The 23,302-nt window shown below is 45.3% G+C and overlaps 1 protein-coding gene across 6 annotated transcripts; it reads left to right on the top strand.

Annotated features, from left to right (window-relative positions):
* The first annotated feature begins 2 nt into the window (after positions 1-2).
* On the top strand, positions 3-23,242 carry zfr2 (zinc finger RNA binding protein 2). 6 transcript variants are annotated; one of them, XM_082525392.1, is made up of 19 exons: positions 3-141; positions 4,642-4,888; positions 5,088-5,205; positions 6,340-6,567; positions 7,109-7,455; positions 8,984-9,172; positions 9,420-9,675; positions 10,894-11,087; positions 11,381-11,500; positions 12,039-12,184; positions 12,588-12,714; positions 12,820-13,022; positions 13,163-13,331; positions 15,523-15,697; positions 18,693-18,781; positions 20,180-20,275; positions 20,537-20,648; positions 20,774-20,871; positions 21,863-23,242. In XM_082525392.1, the coding sequence occupies exons 1-19, from the start codon at positions 89-91 to the stop codon at positions 22,034-22,036; spliced, it is 3,141 nt and encodes a 1,046-aa protein (XP_082381518.1). In that variant the 5' UTR covers positions 3-88; the 3' UTR covers positions 22,037-23,242. The 6 variants fall into 6 exon arrangements, with proteins under 6 accessions (XP_082381518.1, XP_082381520.1, XP_082381519.1 ...); XM_082525394.1 differs by having other exon boundaries at positions 6,343-6,567; XM_082525393.1 differs by having other exon boundaries at positions 5,091-5,205.
* Positions 23,243-23,302: the final 60 nt, after the last annotated feature.

Raw genomic sequence — 23,302 nt, forward strand, 5'->3', positions numbered from 1 at the left:
GCAGTCGAGGGGGGGAACTATCTTGAGTTTCGGTGTCACCGCTCCGCTGCTGTTTGTCAGCACACTGTACTGTACCGGAGATGCCAAGATGGCTGCAAGCAACTATTTCGGCTTCACACATGGTGCCGGTCCGCAGTACAGGTAATTCATGTGACGTGGGTTGGTGTCAGCGAGCGCGTTGAGCCGCAGGTGTCAGCTGCCGAGGTGTATCGGCGGAGACACGGTCACCCGTGGGGTTTCGCTGCGTGGCAGCGCAGGGATACACGGCTAGCTTGACCCGCTTGGTTCGGTTAGCTAACATTAGCTGGCCGAGATCGCAGGCCAGCGCTTGCAGCTTGACATTAGGTGAACCACAGCGCTATACAGCTGCACCAGTTGGTTCGATGCTTCAACACTTTCTGTGCTGTAACATAATTAAACGGGGTCAGTAGAAAGAAGTGTTTTAGCCGGGTAACGAAACCGAGCTGGCTGCAGCTGTGACGGGTTAGATTTTGGCCGGCGTTTAGGATTAAAGAGGGCCAACTCTGATCTGACACCACTGACGGTCTTGTATCCCCAAACGTCATTCTCTGACTTCTCTGACATGCAGCCATACAGAGCAAAGAGGCCCTCGGAAAAGCAGCAGCAGCATTTGCATAATTTGGCTAAGTTTGCCTGCTTAATTTAGCCTTTGAATTTGACAGGTAATCAATTAGTGATGTGATGGAGCCATCATCCTGCGGTTAGTGAACTGTGAAGGTTTTCATGCCTTGTCTGTTGTGCTGCATTAAGCCAACAAACCTGACAAACCGGACTGCTTTCCTCTGCGGCCTCTTTGTGCCTTTTATACCTGTATTAAAATTCACCCCTGTCATTCTCTGCCACCAGCACTGATAAAATATGCAGTATTTAACCTTATGCTGCACACCACATCTGTGCTGATAAACTGGTTATAGGCAGAAGTCGGTTGATTCAGACCATTTGACGTGCAGACATTTTTTAAAGTTTCACTAAATAAACTGAGCTTGCAGCAGTTTTCTTTTGGCTGTGTTGAAACCTGTTTGAAGGGCTGTCAGGAATTCCTCTGTCAAGAAACACACAGAGCTTTTGTTTTGTACTTTTAATTAAAATCGTGCTATAGATTTACACGTGTGCTCTTTTGTGACCTTACGAGCTGGACCAAATCCTGCTCTTCACAGATTTTAATCTGGCCCACCCGTTACTTTAGCTGCTTCATAATTTAGGTCGTAGCTGTGTATCGTGAACCTTGCACCCATGCGAGACTAAATAGACAGGCGTGCTTCCACAGCTTGTGCAATCTAACAAGCTGACTAACAGCTGAATCTTTGCAGAGCCCACGGCGTGACCCTCCACACATTTGTGCTTGTGTGTGGGTTCAGTGCCAGCCCCGAAACAAACAAATGAAAGGCTGGGACTTTCTTACTTCCCAAGTCCTGGGAAGTTTTTTACACTTCTTTGTGCGTTCCCTCACAGTCATTCCGGTAGTTTCTGCAATCTCCCTCCAGGAGTTTGTTGACATCCCTATGTCCCTATGTCGAGTCCCTATGTTGCGACTATGATTACTATTCCTTATACTAAGGTGTTAATTGATATTCTCTCACTGATAAATAAAACAAACTGCAGTGAAACGTAGCTGGAGACGCACAGGAGAAATTGGCCATTGTTTGCACAGCATGTAGCTACATTTCCAGGGAAGTGCAGGTCGGGTTTGAGTGGAGCTTTGACTGCAGCGAAAGCAAAGTTTCCACTGACGTGGGAGATGGACTGTTTGCACAGAGAGTGCTGTGTATCTGTTTGCTGTATTTTCAAAGAATATAATTCACATGGCTGGTTTGAAGTTTGAACCCCAAACAAACAAAGATAAGGCGTGACAGACGGATGCGTGCAGCTGCAGCGCTGTGAGTCTTTTCCTAAACTAGTCGCATCGTTTGGAGCAGGAAAGGCTGGCTGTACTTTAGTGTACATCCAGTTTCTGTACTGCACAGTTAATCCGCCTCATGAATGTTTTTGCGTTATATGAAACCTTCTCCACAGGCTGCATAAGACTTGCAGACAAATCTGCAGAACAACATTAAAAATTCATTACTTTGCCTGGATTTATTTATAACATAAAAATATCAGTGAACTGTATAAATATGTCACTGTTGCTCAGGTCCTCTGTGTGACCATTAGTGACAATGAATGTGACACCTCTGCCTTTAAGGCATCATTTAATTTAAGCCCACTAATGTTCTCGTCCAGACTGACACTGAAGGCTGTCAGCTGGAGTCACTGATGTCATTGCCTATAATTACTGTGCCTTCAAAAACATGCAAACATGCTGAGCAGCCATGCATGTATTTTAAAGTGATTGGTAATGATACAGATTCAAGATTCTTTATTTGCCACATTCATAGTTATAGGAGTACAACATGCAGTGAAGTGGATCCTGACGCGCTCCTCGACTGTGCAAAAGGAGAGAAGGACATTATATACATTTAGTGAATATATACAGGAGGACATTATGTGCAGTAAGTAAATGAATTATGTACATTAAATGAATTAAATAAATAATTTTAAAAAATCTGGAAATTTACATTTGAAAATCTGAAAAATGTACATTGTGCAAGTGGGTGTTAAAGTGTCTAGAAGAGTCAGGCTGGGGTGTGTTAGAGGAGTAAGTGCTGTCTCAGTCACTTATGGATGCTGAGGGGGGGTGGGGGGCATGTTCTGGTTTAGGACCTGGATGGCTTGAGGATAGAAGCTCCTCCGGATGGCGCAGAACCTTCTGCCTGTTGCCGGGATGGGACGGGTCCTTCAATAGCTGAGCTGCTGTAGTTCAGCATCTCCTGGTGTAGGTGTCCTGAAGGGAGGGGAGAGCAGTCCTGCAGCAGTGTGCCGTACGGGTCACTCTCTGAAGAGCTTTTTGGTTCCCAAACCAGGATGCGATGCTCTGTGTGAGGATGCTCTCCACAGCACTTGCATAGAAAGTCCTGAGGATCACTGGAGAGATCCTGAACTTCCTCAGTTGTCGGAGGTGGTACAGGCACTGCCGAGCCTTTTTGGACTGGACCTGATGAGATAAGAGCTAAGAATCAATATCCATCCATCTTCATCCGCTTTATCCGAGGCCGAGTGGCGGGGGCAGCAGCCTAAGCAAAGAGGCCCAGACCTCCATCTCCCCAGCCACCTCCTCCAGCTTATCCGGGGGAACACCAAGGCGTTCCCAGGCCAGCCGAGAGATATAATCTCTCCAGCGTGTCCTGGGTCTGCCCCGAGTCCTCCTCCCGGTGGGACATGCCCGAAAACCAACCCCAGGAGGCACCCAGGAGGCATCCTTGTCAGATGCCCGAACCACCTCAGCTGGCTCCTTTTGATGTGGAGCAGCAGCGGCTCTACTCTGAGCCCCTCCCGGATGGCCGAACTTCTCACCCTATCTCTAAGGGAGAGGCCAGCCACCCTTCGGAGGAAGCTCATTTCTGCCGCTTGTATCCGCGATCTCGTTCTTTCGGTCACTACCCACAGCTCGTGGCCATAGGTGAGGGTAGGGACGTAGATCGACCGGTAAATTGAGAGCTTCGCTTTTACACTCAGCTCCCTCTTCACCACGACTTAATATCCATATGATGTCATAATACTAGAATCTGACCAATATTGGATTTTTAGTTACTAATATTTGATTTAAAAAGCTAAAATTGTCTTTTTTTTTCTTTCTTTTTTTGAGGTGCACAGTAATAAACAGATTTTCATTAACAAGCACTTGTTTACTGTCTCTGTCGCTTCTCAGTCAGCTTCTTGTTTGTGGCCTCTCCAGATTCAGCAGAACAGCTGCACAGTGCCCTCTGGTGGACCAGCTGTGCAATGTCAGCACTCATAACAAGGTTGAAGGGTGTTTCCCCGGCTCCTCTTTTCTCATTTTCTAAAACACGATGCAGACATTGCAGCTCGGTCTACAGGGATGCATCACAATATCCGTGTTACTGCAAGAGAAACAATGAGCTAAAAAGGCAAAATGAATAAATAAATCATGAATTACATATTTATTCACCGCACTGTGGTTTCAGTGAGGGTGTGTATCATTATTCTTTGCTTTTCGTCAGGTGGCTTTTGAGTCTGTTAGCGCTCGGATTAGTTTGTTCACTGTAATCATCAATGAGAAGTATTCTGTAGTTACTTCTTAACTGTGTTTGATTATCATCTTTATTTCTGCTGTAATAAACGTTTCGGTTTAAATTCATCTCAGCGTTGTTGGTGCTGCACAGCGTGCTGACTCCAAAAACAAAAATGCAGTTTAGCATTTAAGCGGTGCCAAACGCAGTGAGGTGCATGCTTATGCATACATGTAAAGTAAACTGAGTAAAATTATCACCACTGTGGTCGTGACCGTGCTTTTTGCATATTATTAATGAGTCCTGCTGTTTCTTGGCTGCAGTTTAAATAACTAAGATAAGTGATAGCGGTTTCCTTTTTGCACCGGATGTTGATGTTAGTGACTCACCTCTGTGGTCTGTGCTTCAGCTAACAAGGATATTTTGGACTGAATACTTGGTTTGTCACGTTCCTGTGGTAAATACCTGACAGCGTGGGTGTGACAAGATATGTCAGAATGTTTTGAGTCATTTAAATGTCGCGTCTTCCTTTCTTCCCTCTCCCGTCCTGCAGTACCCAGCCTCCACCAGCTTACTCCCATCCCTCCACAGCGAGTTACAGCGTCCAGCAGGCTCCGGCTGTGGCTCACGCTGTGACCGCCTCATACTCTCCAGCTCCGGTCCAGGCCGCCCGGCCTGTGGTCTCGGCCCCTTACCCGGCCTACCAAAGCCACCAGGCGCCCCCGGACTACACCTACAGACAGCCCGATCCCCCGCAGCCAACCACTACCCCACAGACGTACCAGGTATACTCAGACACGGTCAGTTTCTTTGCGCTTCTCTTATGATTTCTGCTCTTCTGTTTCATTTTGCATGCCGGATTTTTGCAAAGCAGGTTTTGTTTTGAGGAATTTTAGAATTCAGATGATTTAACCTGAGAGAGAATCTGTGCACGATTAAATTGTCTGCATTGCTCAAGTTTTAATATGTGTGGGTTGGATGCTCTCTTGTGAACACCAGCAGGACAACTACAATTACGGGCGTCCTGCTGCAGTGACTACCTATGACAATAAACAGTACTACCAGACGAGTATAGCAACGGCTCAAAGGACGCCTACAGAGAGTTACTACCAGACTGGTGAGTCTTTTTCATTCCCAGTGTCCAAACAGTGTAAAATGAGTTGATTTCTGCTTCTTATGGACAATAATATTAGGTTGGTGCATGTAAACCAGCTGATTTCATTTTAAACCATCTTTGCCTTCCCTGCAGGGAACCTGTGATTATTTTTCTTTGCTATGATTTCTCACTTTTTCAACTCTATTCATCGTCTGGGAGAACTTTTCATGACACATAGCCTGTTACGTTCTCCACGATTAAAAAGGTTCAGCGTGGAAGTTTAACCTCATTTGGTTTCAGTGAATAAAGAAACAAAGATCTGTGAATAAAAGAAAAGACTGACTGGTACAGGAAGTTGACCAGTGTGGTCATTTTTTTTAATATAGCATGTTGTGTCCAAGAAACACGAGTCAGGCTGTGATCTAACGTAGCTCTTGATGCCCTTGTTACAGTTTTCCTTTTAAATAAGACGTCGATATCAGTCACAGTTTCTCAGTTTGGAAGAATAAAGTCCAGCAGCTGAGCGAGTTCTGCTTCTTCTTTGGTTCGATTTTCGGTGCAGCGGCTCGATTGGGAGCAGCGTCCTGTGACTCATCAGTGATACTTTAGTCTAGAAATGTCACGAGCCTTTAGACTTTTGATGACTGCTGGATGCTGCTGTGGTGGTGCAGCTGTTATTGATCGTATGAACAGCATCTTCGGATCCCTACAAGCTGTTTTTCCTTCTATAAATGTCCTTCAAAACCAGATAGCAGCTTTCGATGGCTCACATACATCCCCTGAGCTCCTTCGAGTTGCCGATAACATCGGCAGCTTTATTGTCTTTATTTTGTTCCTTGTCCCTGGAAATCATTGAAGCAGAAATGTATTGATTGACTCTTTGTGAGCGTGGCACAGAGATGAAACGCCAGATGTGATGCAGAACAATGCCTTATGCCCGATAAGTGCCTAAAACGTCTGCACTGTTCTCTGTGTGCACGTCTCTGCCACTCATTTGTTAGTGAAATGAAGATCCTGCCTGCTCTGCCAGAAACTCTCTTGAACACGAACTCTATGACTCATATCCTTCAGCTCTCTCTGTCCTTCCTCTCCACCTGTGCTGCTGCTCCTCTGTTTTCCTTCACCCCTCAATTCTGTCGCATTTTTCTGTATCAGTAGGAGTGAAGAGTGCTTACAGTCCAGCCACCTCCACTGTGTACAACCAGCCGCCTCCCCCCCAGAGGCAGGTGACAGCACTGAAACCCCTCGCCCCCTCCAGCTCTGTGTCTACCAGCTACAACATCTACCCAGTGTCCACGAGCGTCCAGCAGCCTCTAACGCCAGTTTCGTCGTACACGCTCGGCTCCTCGTTCAGCTCCAGCGTCGCAGCCACCTCCTACTCAGGTGACGTCAACATCGGTTTATAGACGCGCTTTAAAGCTGCTAACATTTCAGCCAACTTGTTGTTATGTCTTTTTATGTGTTTTTGTTACAGGTAGAACTGAACAACGATAAGCTATCGGCTAAAGCTAGAAAACCTGTTTAATTAGCTGCACGTTTAACTGTGACTGCACACAGGCTCGTGCTAATTCGTGCTGAGTTACATACAATCTGATATTACTCATCAAAGCTGAAGCTCAGACATGTTGGATGTGGAAAACAAGAAGCGAGGTAGAAGCTAATGTAGCTGACAGGGAAACACGGTAAATGTTACACAGATTATTCAAATGAAAGCAAACTCAGACTAAATGATTTTACAGTGAATAAATTTTTGCCTTTCATTGGTGGATGATGTGTTACATCACTGACATCTGTAAAGCTGAAGCTCAGATGTGAAAGCAGAGTGGATGAAACTGAATGCAGCTTATTTCCTGAATGACTGCTGACTGTTTGACCCATATCCTGCTTGCTTTCGTGTCCCTCTCTCTGCTCTCTCACCCCTCAGGCATTAGCTACTCTGGTTATGATTCAGTCGGCTACACCTCGGCATCCACCCCCACCTATTATCAGCCGCCCCAGCAGACTCTGTCCCAGCCGCAGCCGCAGCCGTCACAGCAACCTCAGCAGCCGCAGCAGCCGCAGCAGCCGCAGGCCCCCGTTCAGCCGCCACCCAAGCAGCTGACCAGCTCGTCCTGGAGTAACTCGGGCAGCAACATGGTGACCGCTCCGACTGGAAACGCCTACAAAAAGCCCACGTTTCACCAGAGCAAGCTGCAGAAGCCCAAAGGGCCTCCCAAGCAGCCGCAGCTTCATTACTGTGACATTTGCAAGATCAGCTGTGCAGGCCCTCAGGTAGGCCATCAGAAATGAGGAAAACATGTTTAATTTTGTGTTTCTGAAGCTTCCCTGATGTGTTTTCAGTATTTTCGACACGTTATCTGCGGCGGCCGCACGGCTCTATTAGATGAGTTATTGCTGCTGTTGTCGTGACTATTTTGCTGCCTTCTTATAAAGGACCTTGAAGCTAGTAACAGATGTCCTCCTGCTACTCTGGAAGTCTGCAGTGAGCTGGAGCGCCAGTAGGGCCAGTAGAGAATATGTTCCTGTCCCAGTGTTCAAGCTTACGGAGGCTGCTGAGCAGTGAAGTTGTGTAGTAGTAACACAGCGCCAAATAGGAGCACCTTATTACCGTATTTCCCGGACTACAAAGCGCACCTGAATATTAGCCGCACAAGCTAAAATCAGGGGAAAATCCTGTTTTGTACATACATTAGCCGCACCTGACTAAAAGCCGCAGGTGTTTCAATGTTGACTCATCATATGTAAGAGAATATGCACAAAGCGAATCAGGAAAGAGATGGCTGTTTGGAGACACACCCCTTTTATTAATATTTTGAAAAACAAGTTACGGGTACATATTTGCACAACTTTTTAGGTATATGTACAAGTAGCGGTAATTACAAGTACGAAACATGTACTGTGCTTCATAAATGAGTAACAAATGTAGTACATAACAATAACCTACAGCACACCAGAAAAATAGATTCGGACTACCTTTTAGGCTCAGGTGCAGTGACACGGCTTTAACAAGAAGAAAAGTCAGTCATTCACCATCTTTCTCTTCTTCCTGCCACTAAAACCACCAAAGTCCTCTTCTCCAGTGTCGGAAACGAACAGGCTCAGGATGGCTTCGTCATCCACTCTTCGCTTCTCTCCTTCGTTGTCACTTTCAAAACCAAAGAAATCCTCGTTGTCAGTGTCAGAGTCGAACACCCTCTGAAGGGCCGTGGCGGTGTCCTCCTCTCCATCATGCAGCAGTCCAGCCCTTCGAAACCCGTTGGTGATCGTGGATGTTTTCACACTTTTCCACGCTGTCAGATTCCACCGGTGGAGTTGGGCATAACTTGCTTTTCGCAAGTTTATTGCCGCTCGTCATCCACGCCTCCCGCTGAACGCGTAGCGCTACTTTGAAGTTTGTTTTTCGCGCTACTTCGTACGGCACTACGTTGCCTGGCGGATGGACATGTGACCAACATACCACTCTTGAACCCCGATCCTTCCGCCAGGCAACGTAGTGCCGTACAACAGCGGAACAAACAAAACAAATCGTCTTATGATATCACAAAAATCACGGACAATCCATAGAAAAGCCGCACCTGACTAAAAGCTTCAAGGCTTGTGCAAAAAGTAGCGGCTTATAGCCCGACAATTACGGTAATTCTAATTTATATAATGCCTTGTATTAAATCACTAAAATACAAGCAAAAAAAGACGTTAGAATATTAGCGTTTGCTTCAAAGGTGTATATCAATGAAAGCGTCCACGACTGTTTTAGATGCTTCGTGTTGTTGACTGGCTTCATCTTTATTTACTGCATTAGACGTACCGGGAGCATCTGGAGGGCCAGAAGCACAAGAAAAAGGAAGCAGCCCTAAAGTCTGGAGGGCAGACGGGGCCCAGCAACGGCCCCAGAGGGGTCCAGACGCAGTTACGCTGTGAGTTATGTGACGTCTCCTGCACAGGAGTGGATGCTTATGCTGCTCATATCCGTGGGTCCAAACATCAGAAGGTACGCATCCCTGTGGGGCTTTTCTCCCCATCTTTCTGTCTGTCCATATTTGCTGTTATTAAAGGAATAAAATAAGCAGCTGACATGCTTTCAGTAGTGATCGTGACTGTGGCGTACACATGTGATGTTCCACTTGACCTGCCAAGTCCTGGAACAAAACCTCCCAGAGGGATTTGGGGTGGGATTAAGTATCAGCAGCCTTAAATGGGTCTGTCTCCTTGTGTCTGTCTTTGTCGACCTCGGAAAGGTGGTGAAACTTCACACCAAGCTGGGGAAACCTATACCTTCCACTGAGCCAGTGTTAGTGAATTCTACTCCAGTTGTCACAACCACGACAGCCGGGAAGCCTTCAGTCCCCTCCTCCTCCTCCTCCTTGTCCTCCTCCACTTCTGCATCGACCACTGCAACTCCTGCTGCAGCTCCCAAACTGGTGGCTGCAAACAGCACGGCTAAAACAGCAACACCAGTCAAGAAGCCCCCGCCTTCCAGAATAACTGTCATTTGTAAGTTTGTTCAGCTGTTATAAAATGTTGGATCTTTAATATTCAGTGTTCACTAATTCAGATGAACAGTGCACACTTACCTTAAGAATGATAATAATAACAACCATAATAAAAATAATTCAAAGGAAAAACATTTGCTTTAGCAGGTTTGTCTGGTTTAAATCTATATTTATGTTTTGGGTGATTTCACAGATGATCTAAGTAGCGCCTCTTCATCGACAGCATATCTGATCCATCTTTATTACTTTAACACCCCAGCACAGGACCAACGAGCTCTACAGGAAATACGTTAAGACCGACAGAATAAAACAAAACAGTAAAAAATAAAACTAGTGCTGCACGCCGTCAACGAGCTAACCGTGCTAACGCGTTGACGCCGTGCAGCCCCATGCATGGGGCGATCCGCGCTAACTCGCTAACGGAGATTTGCCGCTTTAATGCAGTTATGGTGTTAACGTCATTTTAACGAGATTAACGCTGACGGCATTAAATAAAACACATAATACATAAAAATTAAAACAGCGCTTTATTTACAAATAAGATAAAATCAACTAAAATAAAACTAGAACTAAAAACCAACATCGCACCAGGAGCCATAGGTCAGGGTGGTCTCCTCTCTGCAGGCAGATCGTACCAGCGTAAACAAAATAAACTGAAATGCAATTTCACACTGAACACGTTTGCAGTGCAGCTGCAACTGTAGTGTTTAGTTTCTATAAATCAGTAAAATGAAGTGCAGTCTATTCATGCAGCTGTGGGGACTATTTGTTTTAAGCAACTTGACTTAGACGGCGCACAGCGCTGCGCACATGACAAAGGCACGCTATGCAAACAATACGATGACTAGAACCTGTAAAAATAAACGATGAGAATAAAAACGATAAGATGAGGAAGATTTAACAGCTCTTTAACGGTTTGCAGAGAAATGTCACCTGCAAGGACAGAAAAGGATAATTCTGTGTTCTCTTTGTGGTTGCGTTAAATTAGTTCACATTGAACGATGTTTAGTGTTTATTAGTCAGTCGTGTATCTCTCCATAGCCGTTTCATTTAACGCTTGCTTCTTGGATATCCTTTCTTAGTAATTCCTGTAGTTGTGAAACTGTTGTTAAACTTGGGGATCAAACTGGAAGTAGAAGAGCTGCGTCTTCCATTAAACGAGCCTCGAGTATGCCTTCAGCGACCTCCTGAAAGTGTTAACATTTGCCCTGCTTCACAGCCAATAAGCCAGCCAGCACTGCCGCTGCAGCTGCAGCAACAGCAGCGGCGCCGGTGGTGGTGGCTGCAGCCAAGGTCGAGGAGCCTGCGCAGCCGTCAGTCCAGAAGATGGAACCGCAGAGCGAGGATGAGGATGGAGACAGAGCTGGAGGCCAGGGAGACATCCAGCCAGTGGGACACGACTATGTAGAAGAGGTAGGCGGCAAAAGGGTTTGATGGCAGTCCAGTGACGGACGGCAGCTGTGAAATGCTGAGGTTATATTTACCAGCTTTATCCTGCCGGCAGTTTCCAGTCATCATGGGACACAGCAGCATTCGGGTTAACCAAGAGATCTCTAATATTAGTGAAGGTGATTGTTGTAGCAGTTATCAGGACTGACATGGAGCCTAATTGTGACAACATTACACGTCATTTCCCGTTGTTATGAGCTGCATTTATAAAGGTTTCATTACTGTTTCAAACTCATGCCAGTTCTCTTCGTTTTCAGGTTCGTAATGATGATGGAAAAGTGATTCGATTCCACTGTAAACTGTGCGAGTGCAGCTTCAATGACCCCAACGCGAAAGACATGCACCTGAAGGGAAGAAGGCACAGGCTGCAATACAAGGTAGAAATAAAGAGCATTGCTGAGCCAAAGCTGCATATTCTGGAACAGAGTTTGACAATCCTCACTGAAACCATGTGTCTGTTGTGAAGTAATAGCACACGCTTAAATGACAGTTTAGCTGTGATTCCCAACCAGCTCCGCTGAGATATGCCAGGGAATTTTCTTTATGGATGTTTTTGAGCACCAAATATGATGTGATGGATTCCGACTGAGCGAGACTGTAATCTAATCTTGTCAGCCACAAAGTAGCATACCCTGCTGTCTCTGCTATTATAACGGACCGTCGTTTACAAAGTGGACATGGGGTGGTGCTAAAGAGAGAGCGCTGAGGTATGAAATCAAATGAGGATCATTTTCAAATGTATTTGTATGAAATCTGGTTCTAAGCGGAGTCGTTCCATCTCAGCTGTCCAGAACCAAACGGAGGTTTAAGTCCGTTATGGAAACTTGAAATGGAAAGAAAAACGCTGTCGGGTAATCTGTGAAGAGACAGAGTAGAAGAGCACATGTTCATCACATGTTTTCTGTCCCTCTGTAGAAGAAAGTGAACCCGGAGCTTCCTGTGGAGATCAAACCCAGTAACCGGGCCAGGAAGCTGCAGGAGAGCAAGCTGAAGAAGCAGAAGCAGAAGGCGGTGCTGAAGCGGCAGAGAGATGACGAGCAGCGCTGGCACATGGAGATGAGGTCAGAGTCAGACGTTAGCCTGGGGGGGCACGCGTACAGGTAAAACCAAAGAGGATGTGCCAAATTTGAGTAGCTGACTGGCAGATTTGCATGAATGCGTGGAAAAATGTAATTTTTTCATCTTATTTTTACACTCGTATTAAGTTTCTGATATCACTGACCCCCAGAGAAACGTTACAGTGAAATCAGACTTTTTCAGATTTCATCGTTTCACCCGATTAAAAAGTTCCCTGTTCACATTCTCAGGTTCACTTCAGCTGAATCTTAGGCGATGCTCTAGATTTTGGTGCAGGACTTTTTATAAGTCTGATGTATTATTAATGGCAGACAGAGCGTGCGCCTCTGTCCGCTGGAAAAAATTATTCTTGACGAATGGCATTCGAATCCTTTCCTCCTCCTGCAGGCGATATGAGGAGGACTTGTACTGGAGGAGAGTGGAGGAGGAGCAGATGTACTGGGGGGAGCAGAGACGCAGGATGGCACCTCCACCTCTGATGAGCCGCCCCGGGATGCCAGTGCCCCCTCTACTGGTGAGCATTGAAACAGCATCTTTCTTGTTCATCTGTTACCTGGAAAAACAACAACAACAAGAAAAACAAGATCTGATTCCACTTCCTCCTCCCGTCTCGCTTCAGTCTTGTGTGCGTCGTCCTGACTCGCTCGACGACCGCCACATCATGGCCAAGCACTCCACTATTTACCCAGTGGAAGAGGAGCTGCAGGCTGTTCAGAGGATCGTCTCCCACTCGGAGAGAGCCCTGAAACTGGTGTCAGACTCTCTGCTGGAGAAGGAAGCACTGACTGATGATGGTGCTGCTGAAGGAGGAGATGAAAAAGGGTAAAAACCTGGCAGATAATTCCCATTTATCCAGCATGTGATTTTTATTTATTTATTTTACGTGCTGCGCGTTTCTAATAGTTCCCAAAGCAGAAGAACAGAAACAAATCAAAGCCTGTGTCTGTGTGTCTGCCTGGCAGGACCGAGAGCCCGGCCCGGCTGCTGAAAGGCGTGATGAGGGTGGGAATCCTGGCCAAAGGCTTGCTGCTTCGCGGAGACAGAAATGTGGAGCTCATCCTGCTGACTGCAAAGAAACCCACCATCTCGTTACTGAAGAGCATCGCCAAGCAGCTGCCAAAGGAGCTGGCGGTAAGCAAATCTCACAAAAGACACGCTTTAGGCAACGGTTTCATCTTTCTGTGATGCGTGGGACTTTGATCCTGAGTTATTTTGACAGTTACTGTATGTGGGATTAAAAAGCAGAACAGAAATATTTCGATATGCAGTCGAGTTATCAGGCGCTGTGGATATTTTATTGTTTGTCATCACTGACTTATGACTTTAGTCATAAGGCCTGGACCCTGAGGTTTCACGGTTGTGCAAGAAAAAGACAGAAAACCGGAAGTTTTCACTTGTAATAGTTTTTGTTATACAAGAGGAAACGAGGTTTTAGCAACTCGAATACCAGTCCCACTGCAGCTCATCAGGTACAGAGCAGGTGACTGTATGCACGTGTCCCCCAGAGCCAGAAAAAAGAGCAGTTTGTCATCCACACGTACAGTCGTGATAAGAGGAAAGTACACCCGGGCCGCGGTTATACTTGTCAGGACGTAATAAAAATCCTTGTGTCCTTAGAGGGATGAGCAACAAAGCGTGTCGTAGTGCATTGCGTGTTCGTCTGTTTAACAAAAATGAAATTAAAATGCAGAAGCAGAGTGTGGAAACATGTAGGACACCCTATGATTCAATCATTTCTGTATGACTGTCAGTCCTTTACGTCATTGTAGAGGCATTTTGGTTCACTCGTCTTTCCAGCATCGCTTCACCTCATTGAGGTTTGTGCACAGCTCTCTTAAGGCTAACGTCTGTGCACCTTCTCTTGTCGGTCATTCTGCTCTTTGGGTCACTGTCCTGTTGCACGACTCCAATATTTGGGCAAGCTTTGGCGGTCAGGCAGACGGCGCCAATCCAACACAGCCAACCGAGGTGCGGTCCAGTTAAAAGACTGTAATAAAATACAAAAAGACATCTTAACCAAGAAGGAAAGTAACAGTACCGTAAACAATATTAACACCCACACTCTCAGTTTGGGGACAGCAAGGAGGGACAGGACAGCTGATCTGAGAAACCTTTGTGGGGACGTATATCTGCCCTCATGGTTTCCTGGGTGCTGTGGCTGCGAAACAAGCCCAAATCATCAGCTGCGTTTAACAGCTGGTTTGAGGGGCTTTCGCTGATACGTTTGGTTTTCATCAAACACGGTGCTGTGCATTGAGGTCAAACGCCTCTGAGATAATTCGTTCCAAGTCATGTGGTTTCCTCAGACGCAGCGTTGCAAAAAGATTTTAGAGATAAGAGTCTCCTGGCAACCTGCACTCAGTCTTCTTATAATTATACTGACACAGACTTTAACATTTCACAAGCTGACTCAAGCCCGTAGAGTCTTGACGTATGAATGTATTCGAGCTCCTGGGAGGACTGTGATGACGCGTATGAATGCTTCATACTTGGCTAATTATTGTGAAAGCAGCGAGGGTGGAGTAAGATTTCCACGCACAGCTTCTGCATTTGGATAAATGTTTTGTTAAATAAATACTGACACTGAGTAATATGTGATGTCATTCTGAGATCGTGTTTAAATTAAGACCTAATGACCAGATTAAGTCCTGATAAGTGAAGCTGTATAAGCTAAAGAAAGTGTGCTTTTATTTTTAACGTGACTGCACGAAATTAAAAACGTCTTTGCAGCGAGAATTTAACGAATGTCGCGTTAAAGAGTAAAGCTTTCAATTCGTTCAATTTCAGAGACACAACTTTGTGGCGATACTGTGTGATTTGTGGCTTTGGGGGAGGTCCTTTCATGTTCACGGCCGAGCTGCCAGAGGCCGAGCGGGAAGACCAGTGTGCATTTTTAAATTGTTGCTGCTTTCAGAGTAACGTTCGCAAGACAGAGGAAACGAGGTTGCGATGTGTTGTAATTATTCACCATTTCTTCCTCCTGCTGTAGCTGCCACGAGTGTTTGACTGCAGGTGCTTTTCACTGATCTTTAGACTTACTGCCTGGTTATGACACCTGAACCCTACAGAGTGAGATGGGACTTTTCTTCCTTAGCAGCCCCTTTCTTTTAATAAGCATTATGGCTACAAAGTTACTGTCGATGAACAGCTTTTGCGCTAAATAAGGGAACTAAATTGTCTTGAAGGGGACAAAAAAGAAAGAAAGAAGTCGAGTTAAAATATTTCAGTCCGTCCCTGTATTACTGCCAAACAAGGCTATTCATTGTCCCTACGCCACTTCTCCTCTGTAGTGAGTAATCCCAAGTGTCCTTTTAACCGGCAGACTTTTTCTGAAGATCAGTATGAGGTGCAGGCTCACCCCGAGGAGGCGAACATCGTGATATTTTCAAGCAAGGAGCCCAAAATGCAGGTGACCATATCTCTCACCTCGCCGCTGATGAGGGAGGACCCTGCTGCTGAGAAGGACAAGCAGGCAGGAGGAAAAGCGGCTGAGAAAGGTTAGAGAAGCCAAAGCTTTCAGTACCAGACGACCAAATGTTGGCTATGTGTGTAATACACTTATATATAGAGACCCCGCCCCCTCCCTTTCCACCCAATAGCAGCCTGAATTTTTAGGCTTAAAAATTACACAAGAATTCATGTGGGACTTTTAACTAAGCCCACAGTCGAGATTTCTCCTTTTTTCTGTCTTTTCTCAGCCCCTGAAATAAGAATTAAATCACGCATTCATTTGTCCCACGCCTTTCATTTCCCCATTTTTTTATTTTTTATTTTTGCAGCTGCAATAGTCCCCAACTTCTTTATTTCTTTTCCACAACATGGGAACCAAAAGCCGGGCTCTCCGACCTTTCTGTGCCACTGAGCTGTGTGTTTATCCTGTGAACACATGCTCAGATAAAACCTTCAGGGAGCTGTCCAGATAATGCCCAAGGATGGAAACGGTTCAAATAAACGTTTACAAAAAGCCTCACGTATACACACCGGTGCAGTTCTGCTTCTCTCGCCGTCTTTGCGACGATACCACTGAGGGGATTTTGAGGTCCAGCGACTTCCCGTTCCCTCGCGTCTCATCCTTGCATCATCGTGTGGCATTATCGATGATACGGTGCTGGAGTGTCCTTTCGCCGCCTCACAATGATCGAGGAATTTTAAGCTGACATTAGCGAAGCGTTGCATTTATTTCCCCCCACAAAACAACAAAGTTGTCTAAGATCATTGTGTTGCAAACACTCCTCCACCCGCTCCAGTAAATGTCAGCATTGCAATGTGTTTTTTCACATTTGGAAAACATGTTAGAGATGTTTTCTGTGGCCGCTGTCTTTTGTTTTTTTGTTTGGGTTTGTTGATCAGTGCATCCGATTCTGTATCAGCAGACCTGGGCAAGCCGAAGGCTCGTCTGAAGCCACACTGGAGTACACATACCACTGAGAAGTTCACCCACTTTTATGAAGCTTCTCAGAGGAGGATCGCCCTCCTGTTCACTGACACTGAGCTCCCACTCTGAGAGCTGTGATAAATGTGGGTCTGTCTTTCGAGGTGGTATGCGAGTGTAGACTTCAAAATAAAAGTTGCTTGCTTTATGTTCTGCATTTGCCCTGTGAGAAAGCTAATCTCCTTTGTTGTTGCTACAGTTCTAGTGAACATGGAAGTGTGGAAAGCCCCAGTATTACTTCATTACAGCCATCAGTAACCTCATCTGGAGTGCTCTGGAGAAGACCACCATGTGTCATTTTTAGATGGCTAGTCTTAAAAATGTCCTCAAAATTTCTCCACCTTTTTTGTCCTTTTTCTTTCTTCACGATCTAAATCCACCACAGACACAGGCTCCGTCACTCCACAACTAATTACGTTCATCTTCTTGTTTTTGTTGTTGTTGTTGTTTGCTTATTGACGTTGATATTGTCCTAAAATATGAAGTGAAGTGACAGTCCTTACTTTTGTCCCTATGGCTGCTTGATTACTTAGCTATAAAGACAATTAGGACAGATTAAAGGAAACCAAGCAGTGCGGAACCAAAGTTGAGACATTTGTTACAGAATGATAAACTTTCCAAACTAAAGTTTGAGTTAAAAAGTTCAAAAAGATATAATCAGACACTTTTTTTTAGTAACTTTTTGTTAGTCATCCAACGTCAAAGGCAAACAGGGGAAATCCAGCAGTCACAGCTCCGAGTCCATCATGGAAAACTTCTAAAAGTCTGGTGATCACTGGTGGGAGTGTGCTGCACTTTGACTGGATTTTGCTGTTTTTCACTTTGTGCCAGTTTCTCTCACTTCCTCAGTTTGGAAGATTGTTAATACTTATTAATATTACTGAATAATAAGACCGCTGTCTGATCAGGACTCGAAGAAAGACACAGATTTGTGTTTAAATATTTTCTTTTTCTTGTAATTGTAGCGAGACAGAATTACACTCACTGGCCACTTCATTAGGTACACCTTTTCTGCTGCTCAACGATACAAATATCTAATTAGCCAATCATATTTAGAAACTCAAGAACGGGGAAGACAGGTGACTTAAGTGACTTTTGAACAGGAAATGGTTTTACTGGTTTGGGCATTTCACAAAGTGTTGATCTGCTGGGATTCAGCAGTTCTCTGGGTTCTCAGAGAAATGGCCAGACTGCCTCGAGCTAACAGGAAGCCAACGCTAAATTTAAAAAAACAAACGAAAACCAAAACACGGTGTGCAGAAGAGCACCTCTCAGTGCACATTACGCCCCCACCCCATTAGGCTGGTGGTGTAATGGGGTAGGGGATATTTTGTGGGCGCGCTTTGATTGCTGCTTTCAGCAGAACATGACAGCGAGTGCATGGTACTCAAATAACCTCCATAACCATCAGATTGCAGTAGAAGTAGGGCACCTTGAGGATGTGGTGCAAAGGGAGCCACCTCGTAAATGTGCACCTGATAATCTGCAGCAACTGTAGCAATGTTTCCAGCACATTAGTCAATCTATGCTATGAAGAGTCGCGGCTGAGCAAAAGGGCTCCAGCGCAGTACTGCTGAGGTATACCTAATAAAGTGGCATGAGTGTATGTGCAGGGGGAGGAAAACCAGCTTCGGTGGGCTTTGTAGCATACAGGTTTTTTTAATTCTCCATGCCTCAAAGTCCACCAGAGTTTCACCAAAGACAGCAGCACTCGGACTGTGAGCGTACACAAGTCGGCATTAAACTGAGCGGGAATTAGTCGTCATGTAAAAAGCATCCTTTGGATTTCCTCCTGGTTTACACGTGCCTGTATTCTTATTCGATGCCTCCCTTCTCATTCATCTTTCCCCCTCATTCATTTTCTCATCCATCAACTTCAAACCAGAGAATTTAAGGACTGATGGAAATGTTTCTCCTTGTGAGGTACTCTCACTCTTACATCTCTGATCAGTGACTGTACGTCAAGAGATACAACACCTACACTTAGGTAGTGCAGTCAGTATGTGGGCTTTGCGCTGGTTTGGCTGTAAGTCATGAAGTCAGTACGTTATCTCCTACAGATGTGGCTGAGAAGGATCCTCCTGATCTCCTGAATAAGAAGAAATGCCTGGAATATCTAGCTGCTCTGCGCCATGCTAAATGGTTTCAGGTATGTGTGTGTGTACGTTCAGTTTCCCTTTAACTGTTCTGATAAGCTGTGCAGTTAAATGAAAGACACTTAAAGCAGCTTTTAGTGATTATGGCCGTGGTGAGTGTTTGAAATTAAGGCAGTTGGACTTATTTTTTGATTCGCGAAGAGATTTTCACGTGTCATCCGAGCGGCTCCCAAGCGGTCCCCTCTGAGAGTCGTTGATCCACAGTTAATCATGTGAGTCGTCACATGATGAGCCGGTGCATGAAACAAAATCTGGGTCATTTCCGGTTGCGGCGGTCAAGGTGTGTGAGACGTTTCCCCACGCTGTTTGTAAGCTGCTGAGGTCACATGAGCGGAGCTACGAGCCGGGATTGAATCGCCTGTTTTTGTTTTCAAGCACGCGAGGCTGCCACCCAGGCTTTTCCCATGACATGCCGTTATCTCTGAGCTATGTTCATAAAGGTGCTGGTGAAACAGATTGTGAGATTTTGTTTCACCGGTGGTTTCTGGTAAGAGGAAGATGCTGCCAGCCCACTGGCTGCTCTCTCTGTGGTTTGTGCTGCTGTTTCGTTACTTCTCAGGTGCTTCACATCGCTCTGTGTTGTTCCTCTGCAGTGATAAGTGTTCTAGTTTCTGTTTCATCACAGGAGTAATTCTGTTTAACCAGATAACTTGACCATGATGAGACATTTTCTTGGTTTGACAGACTGTATCTTTGGGCAAAAGTCCCATCCTTCCTTTATCACAGCAGCTGTAGTTGCAGAAAGAAAAGAAAAACAAATGCAGGGTGCAGCGTCTGAGCACGCTCGGTGTCTGCGACAGATGAACAGGTACACTTGGTCCAGTATAAGAAGGGAAGGTGATTCTCTACAAACGGCTGCAAGAGGCTGTTGTTGCGATTCAGAGCTTTACCGAGATAACTGAACTGTAATGGAAGCATTCAGACGTACAATGCTCAGAAATTGCAGAAAACCCATAAGCCACACCTCAGACTCTGCAGGCCTCACTCAGCATGTGAGACGTTAACGTTCATGACCGTACAGTTAGAAAAAGTGTGGTACGGCTTGTTTCGAGAACATTTCTTCTCTGCAGAGAGAACACGAGCTTAGCTTTGCAGCGTTGCAGACCAGCGAACATCGAGATACGTTGCACCAAAAATTCCCACGCAGCAGACTTACAAAGTCATACAGAAAGCCACCACTTCTATTTATTGAAGCTAAATATGTTTCTACAATCTACTGAGTCATTGCTTTTAGTTTTTTTTGTTAAATAAGTGATGACTGTGCAATATGTCGCGTTGTTGTCCATCTCAGGTTGCATGTAAATAATTTAGAAGCTGATATTTTTATTATATCCTCAGACATCCTTTTGAACATGACTGCATAGGCTTTTTTGTCTGCTTTGTTTCTGGAGGCTCGTGCCAACGGTCTGCAGTCCTGTGTGATCATCATTCGGGTGTTGAGAGATTTATGTCAGCGGGTTCCCACCTGGGGGAAGATCCCCTGCTGGGTAAGTGGCTTCGTTTATCCTGTTTTTGCTTATTGATGAGGTTTTCTCTCTTTCATTTGTCTTGTTGTTTGTCTGCTTGGTCGATCTACGAAGGAACATTATGCAAAGCATGCTGAGCATTCATAACTCGGTCAGACTCGATTGGACTGTGTGGGAGGCGATAGTTTCAAATGTCCTAAGCTGGTGTTTAATGGACAGGCAGTACGACAGTATACACGTGACATGTAATGTCTTCTTCCATTTGACTGTTTCTTCTTCCAGGCGATGGAGCTGCTGGTGGAGAAGGTTATCAGCAGTGCCACAGGCCCACTTAGTCCAGGGGAGGCAATGCGCAGAGTCCTGGAGTGCATCTCCACCGGCATCCTGCTGCCAGGTCACACACACACACGCGCTAAGGAAAGCAGTCGATGAATGCCACGTGCAGAACTTAGTCGCATTTGCTTCCCTTTGAGCTGCTACAAAATAGCGATTAACTCTCTTTCTCCTCCCTTCACTCAGATGGACCAGGTCTGATGGACCCCTGTGAGAAGGAGCCAACAGATGCTTTGGAAAGCATGGAACTTCAAGCGAGAGAGGACGTCACTGCCAGTGCACAGGTACCCACACACAGCTGTACACCTGAGACCATCATAGGCACTAACAAGTAGGGATGGGAATTTAGCGAACCCGATTCCAATATTGATTCAGTCCCTTCTCGTTGTCTTATCGCTCCGCTTTGAGAGTCACCGTTGCTAAGCAACATATCAAAAAGACGTTGCGTTCATCATTCATGCAGATTAACACAAATCCCTGTCCTAATGAGGACACACGTGTGACCTTTGTCTTAGCATTTAGGTGGGAAAACGCAAAGCAAAAATAAGAACCAGCACAAAGACGCTTTAATGCGATCGCCATGGCGATTCTACTTTAGCAACACCAACAGGTAGAAGCTGAGCTGCAGCCCGGGGTCGGCGTTCGCTCAGCTTTTACTCTGGGTTCTTGGCTAGCTTAGCGTTAGCATGCCGTCTGTGCAGATGCTTGCAAAGAGCCAACGTTGTGTGTGTTAGCAGTACGATGCAGTTGTTTCTGTCCTGGGTTCAGTTTGCCATTGTGCTGTCGTCCCTTTGTGCAGTAAAAATAAAAGTAATGTCCATATTTTTCTCCTCTGATGCGTCTGAAATCGACTGATTGTAGCACAACTGGAACCAGTGAGCAGGATTCACAGGCAGGCAGGCTAATAAGTCCAAGGAAGTAGAGTACTGGATTCCCATTCCTGCTCAGACTTCTCATGTTCAACCCCACTGCCATAAAGAACATTCAGGAAGTTGTTCATAACATCCTCTGTAAAACTAATAACTTCTCGTTCTGTGACAGGTGAACACACCTGTGTTTCTCTATTATACCTTCATGCTTTCTTATTGTGCATATTATATATTAATGCAATTTGCACGACTCTCACACAGTATCAGTCTCACTTTTTAAACGTAATTTTTACTCAATTTTCTGTTTTATCACTGTTAATTATGTATAAGCATCTCTCATAGTATGAGGCTCTTAGTAAGCACTTTAACTTTGTCTATCTATCGATTGTATCCTCTCTGTTCCCAGCATGCTCTGCGGCTGCTTGCTTTCCGTCAGATCCACAAGGTCCTGGGCATGGAGTCCCTGCCAGCATCCAAGGCCAGCGCACGTAACCGCAAGCGTCGACGGGATGTCAGCGAGACGGGCGAAGGCGAGGGGGAAGGCAAAAAAGACAAGAAGGAAGAGGCGGCGAGTGCTTGACCTCTGCCTCCGGAGCAGAGGCATTTACTAGTTTAGAGACTGGTAGAATGTCACAACATTAAACGTTCTTTCTTTTCTCGAAAAACAATCTTAACACGCAGCTATACACGTACAAATATAACTTTGACTCTACATGTTACACATCTACCCTTAAACTGTGGGGGATGAAGCTTCGGAAGGAGGGAAGGGACTGACGATTGGTTGCAATTCCTTCTGATTTCAGTGTGCGGAGTGAATAAAGGGAGTAAACTCCTTTTTTTACACGCAGTATACGAACCACCACTAATTTGTGTGCCGTTGTGTTGTTTGCTATGATGTTAAAGCCTCCAGTGCAGTTTAAACATCAGCACCTTAAACTTTATTTGCAGCTTTTCTCCGTGAAGAAAAAGCTGGACGCTGCTGCTCTTCGGGCGAGTTCAGTTTTATCATCCCGACTCTTGAATTAACACTGGTGCAGAATATTTGCTGCTGAAACTGGTTTCTAAGATTGTGAAAAGTGGGCAGGAAGCTTTGAAACTGTGAGGGAGGTCAGATAAGAGTGAGCGAGCACAGTACATGAAGTGATCTTTACTTTGCTTAAGGGTAACACACAAAAAAAATCCCCGTTTCCAAATAAGTCTAAAATAACCGGCCCACCAAAGGTGGCTTTCTCTGGTGATAGTTAATCTGCCTCTGAAGGGAGAAATCTTCCTTGGTGCAGTTCAGTAGCATGCTGAGGGACTGAAGCACTGTATGCAGCCATAATTGTATAATTTAAATAATATTACCTAGTAATCTTTTTTCTTCCAGAGTATGGTTAGAAGAAGAGAGAAAATGAGACTGAATACTTACTGAAATGACTAAATCGTTATAGTCCTTTTGACTTTCTTCCTTGTGCCTGCCTCATGTTATGTATTACTGATTAAGAGGAACAATTATGGGTTTTGTCTGGTTTGAATCTTGATGAGCGGTAGGTCACAGAGACAAAGGAGCCGACGTTTTACGCACCTCTGGCTCAGAGTTGATGCGCATTTTTAGTTTTATCTTCATTTACCAACAGCATCACAGTATGCTACTTGCTTATTTTATTTCCGAGGGATGCTGCGGTCTGTTTTTTGTATTGTTGAAACGGGAAGCGTGAACCTCTCTGTCCTATTATTTGAATGTCTTTGTAGTGTTGCCTAAAGTTGAGGGGAGATACTAAAAATAAAGAGGAAAAAAACACTCTTCGGGCTTTTTCTGTCTTGTGATGTAATAAAAAGCGTCGCTGTGTCTCAAACTGCGCTT

The sequence above is a fragment of the Aulonocara stuartgranti genome (assembly GCF_965226115.1).
Source record: "Aulonocara stuartgranti genome assembly, chromosome: 23".
NCBI classification, from domain to species: Eukaryota; Metazoa; Chordata; class Actinopteri; order Cichliformes; family Cichlidae; genus Aulonocara; species Aulonocara stuartgranti.

Excerpts from the sequence above, each read along its gene's own strand:
- zfr2 (XM_082525392.1), top strand. The coding sequence starts at position 89 with ATGGCTGCAAGCAACTATTTCGGCTTCACACATGGTGCCGGTCCGCAG. Across the intron at positions 9,676-10,893 it reads TTCCAGAATAACTGTCATTT|CCAATAAGCCAGCCAGCACT; the intron begins GTAAGTTTGTTC and ends CCTGCTTCACAG. Across the intron at positions 20,872-21,862 it reads ACGTCACTGCCAGTGCACAG|CATGCTCTGCGGCTGCTTGC; the intron begins GTACCCACACAC and ends CTCTGTTCCCAG.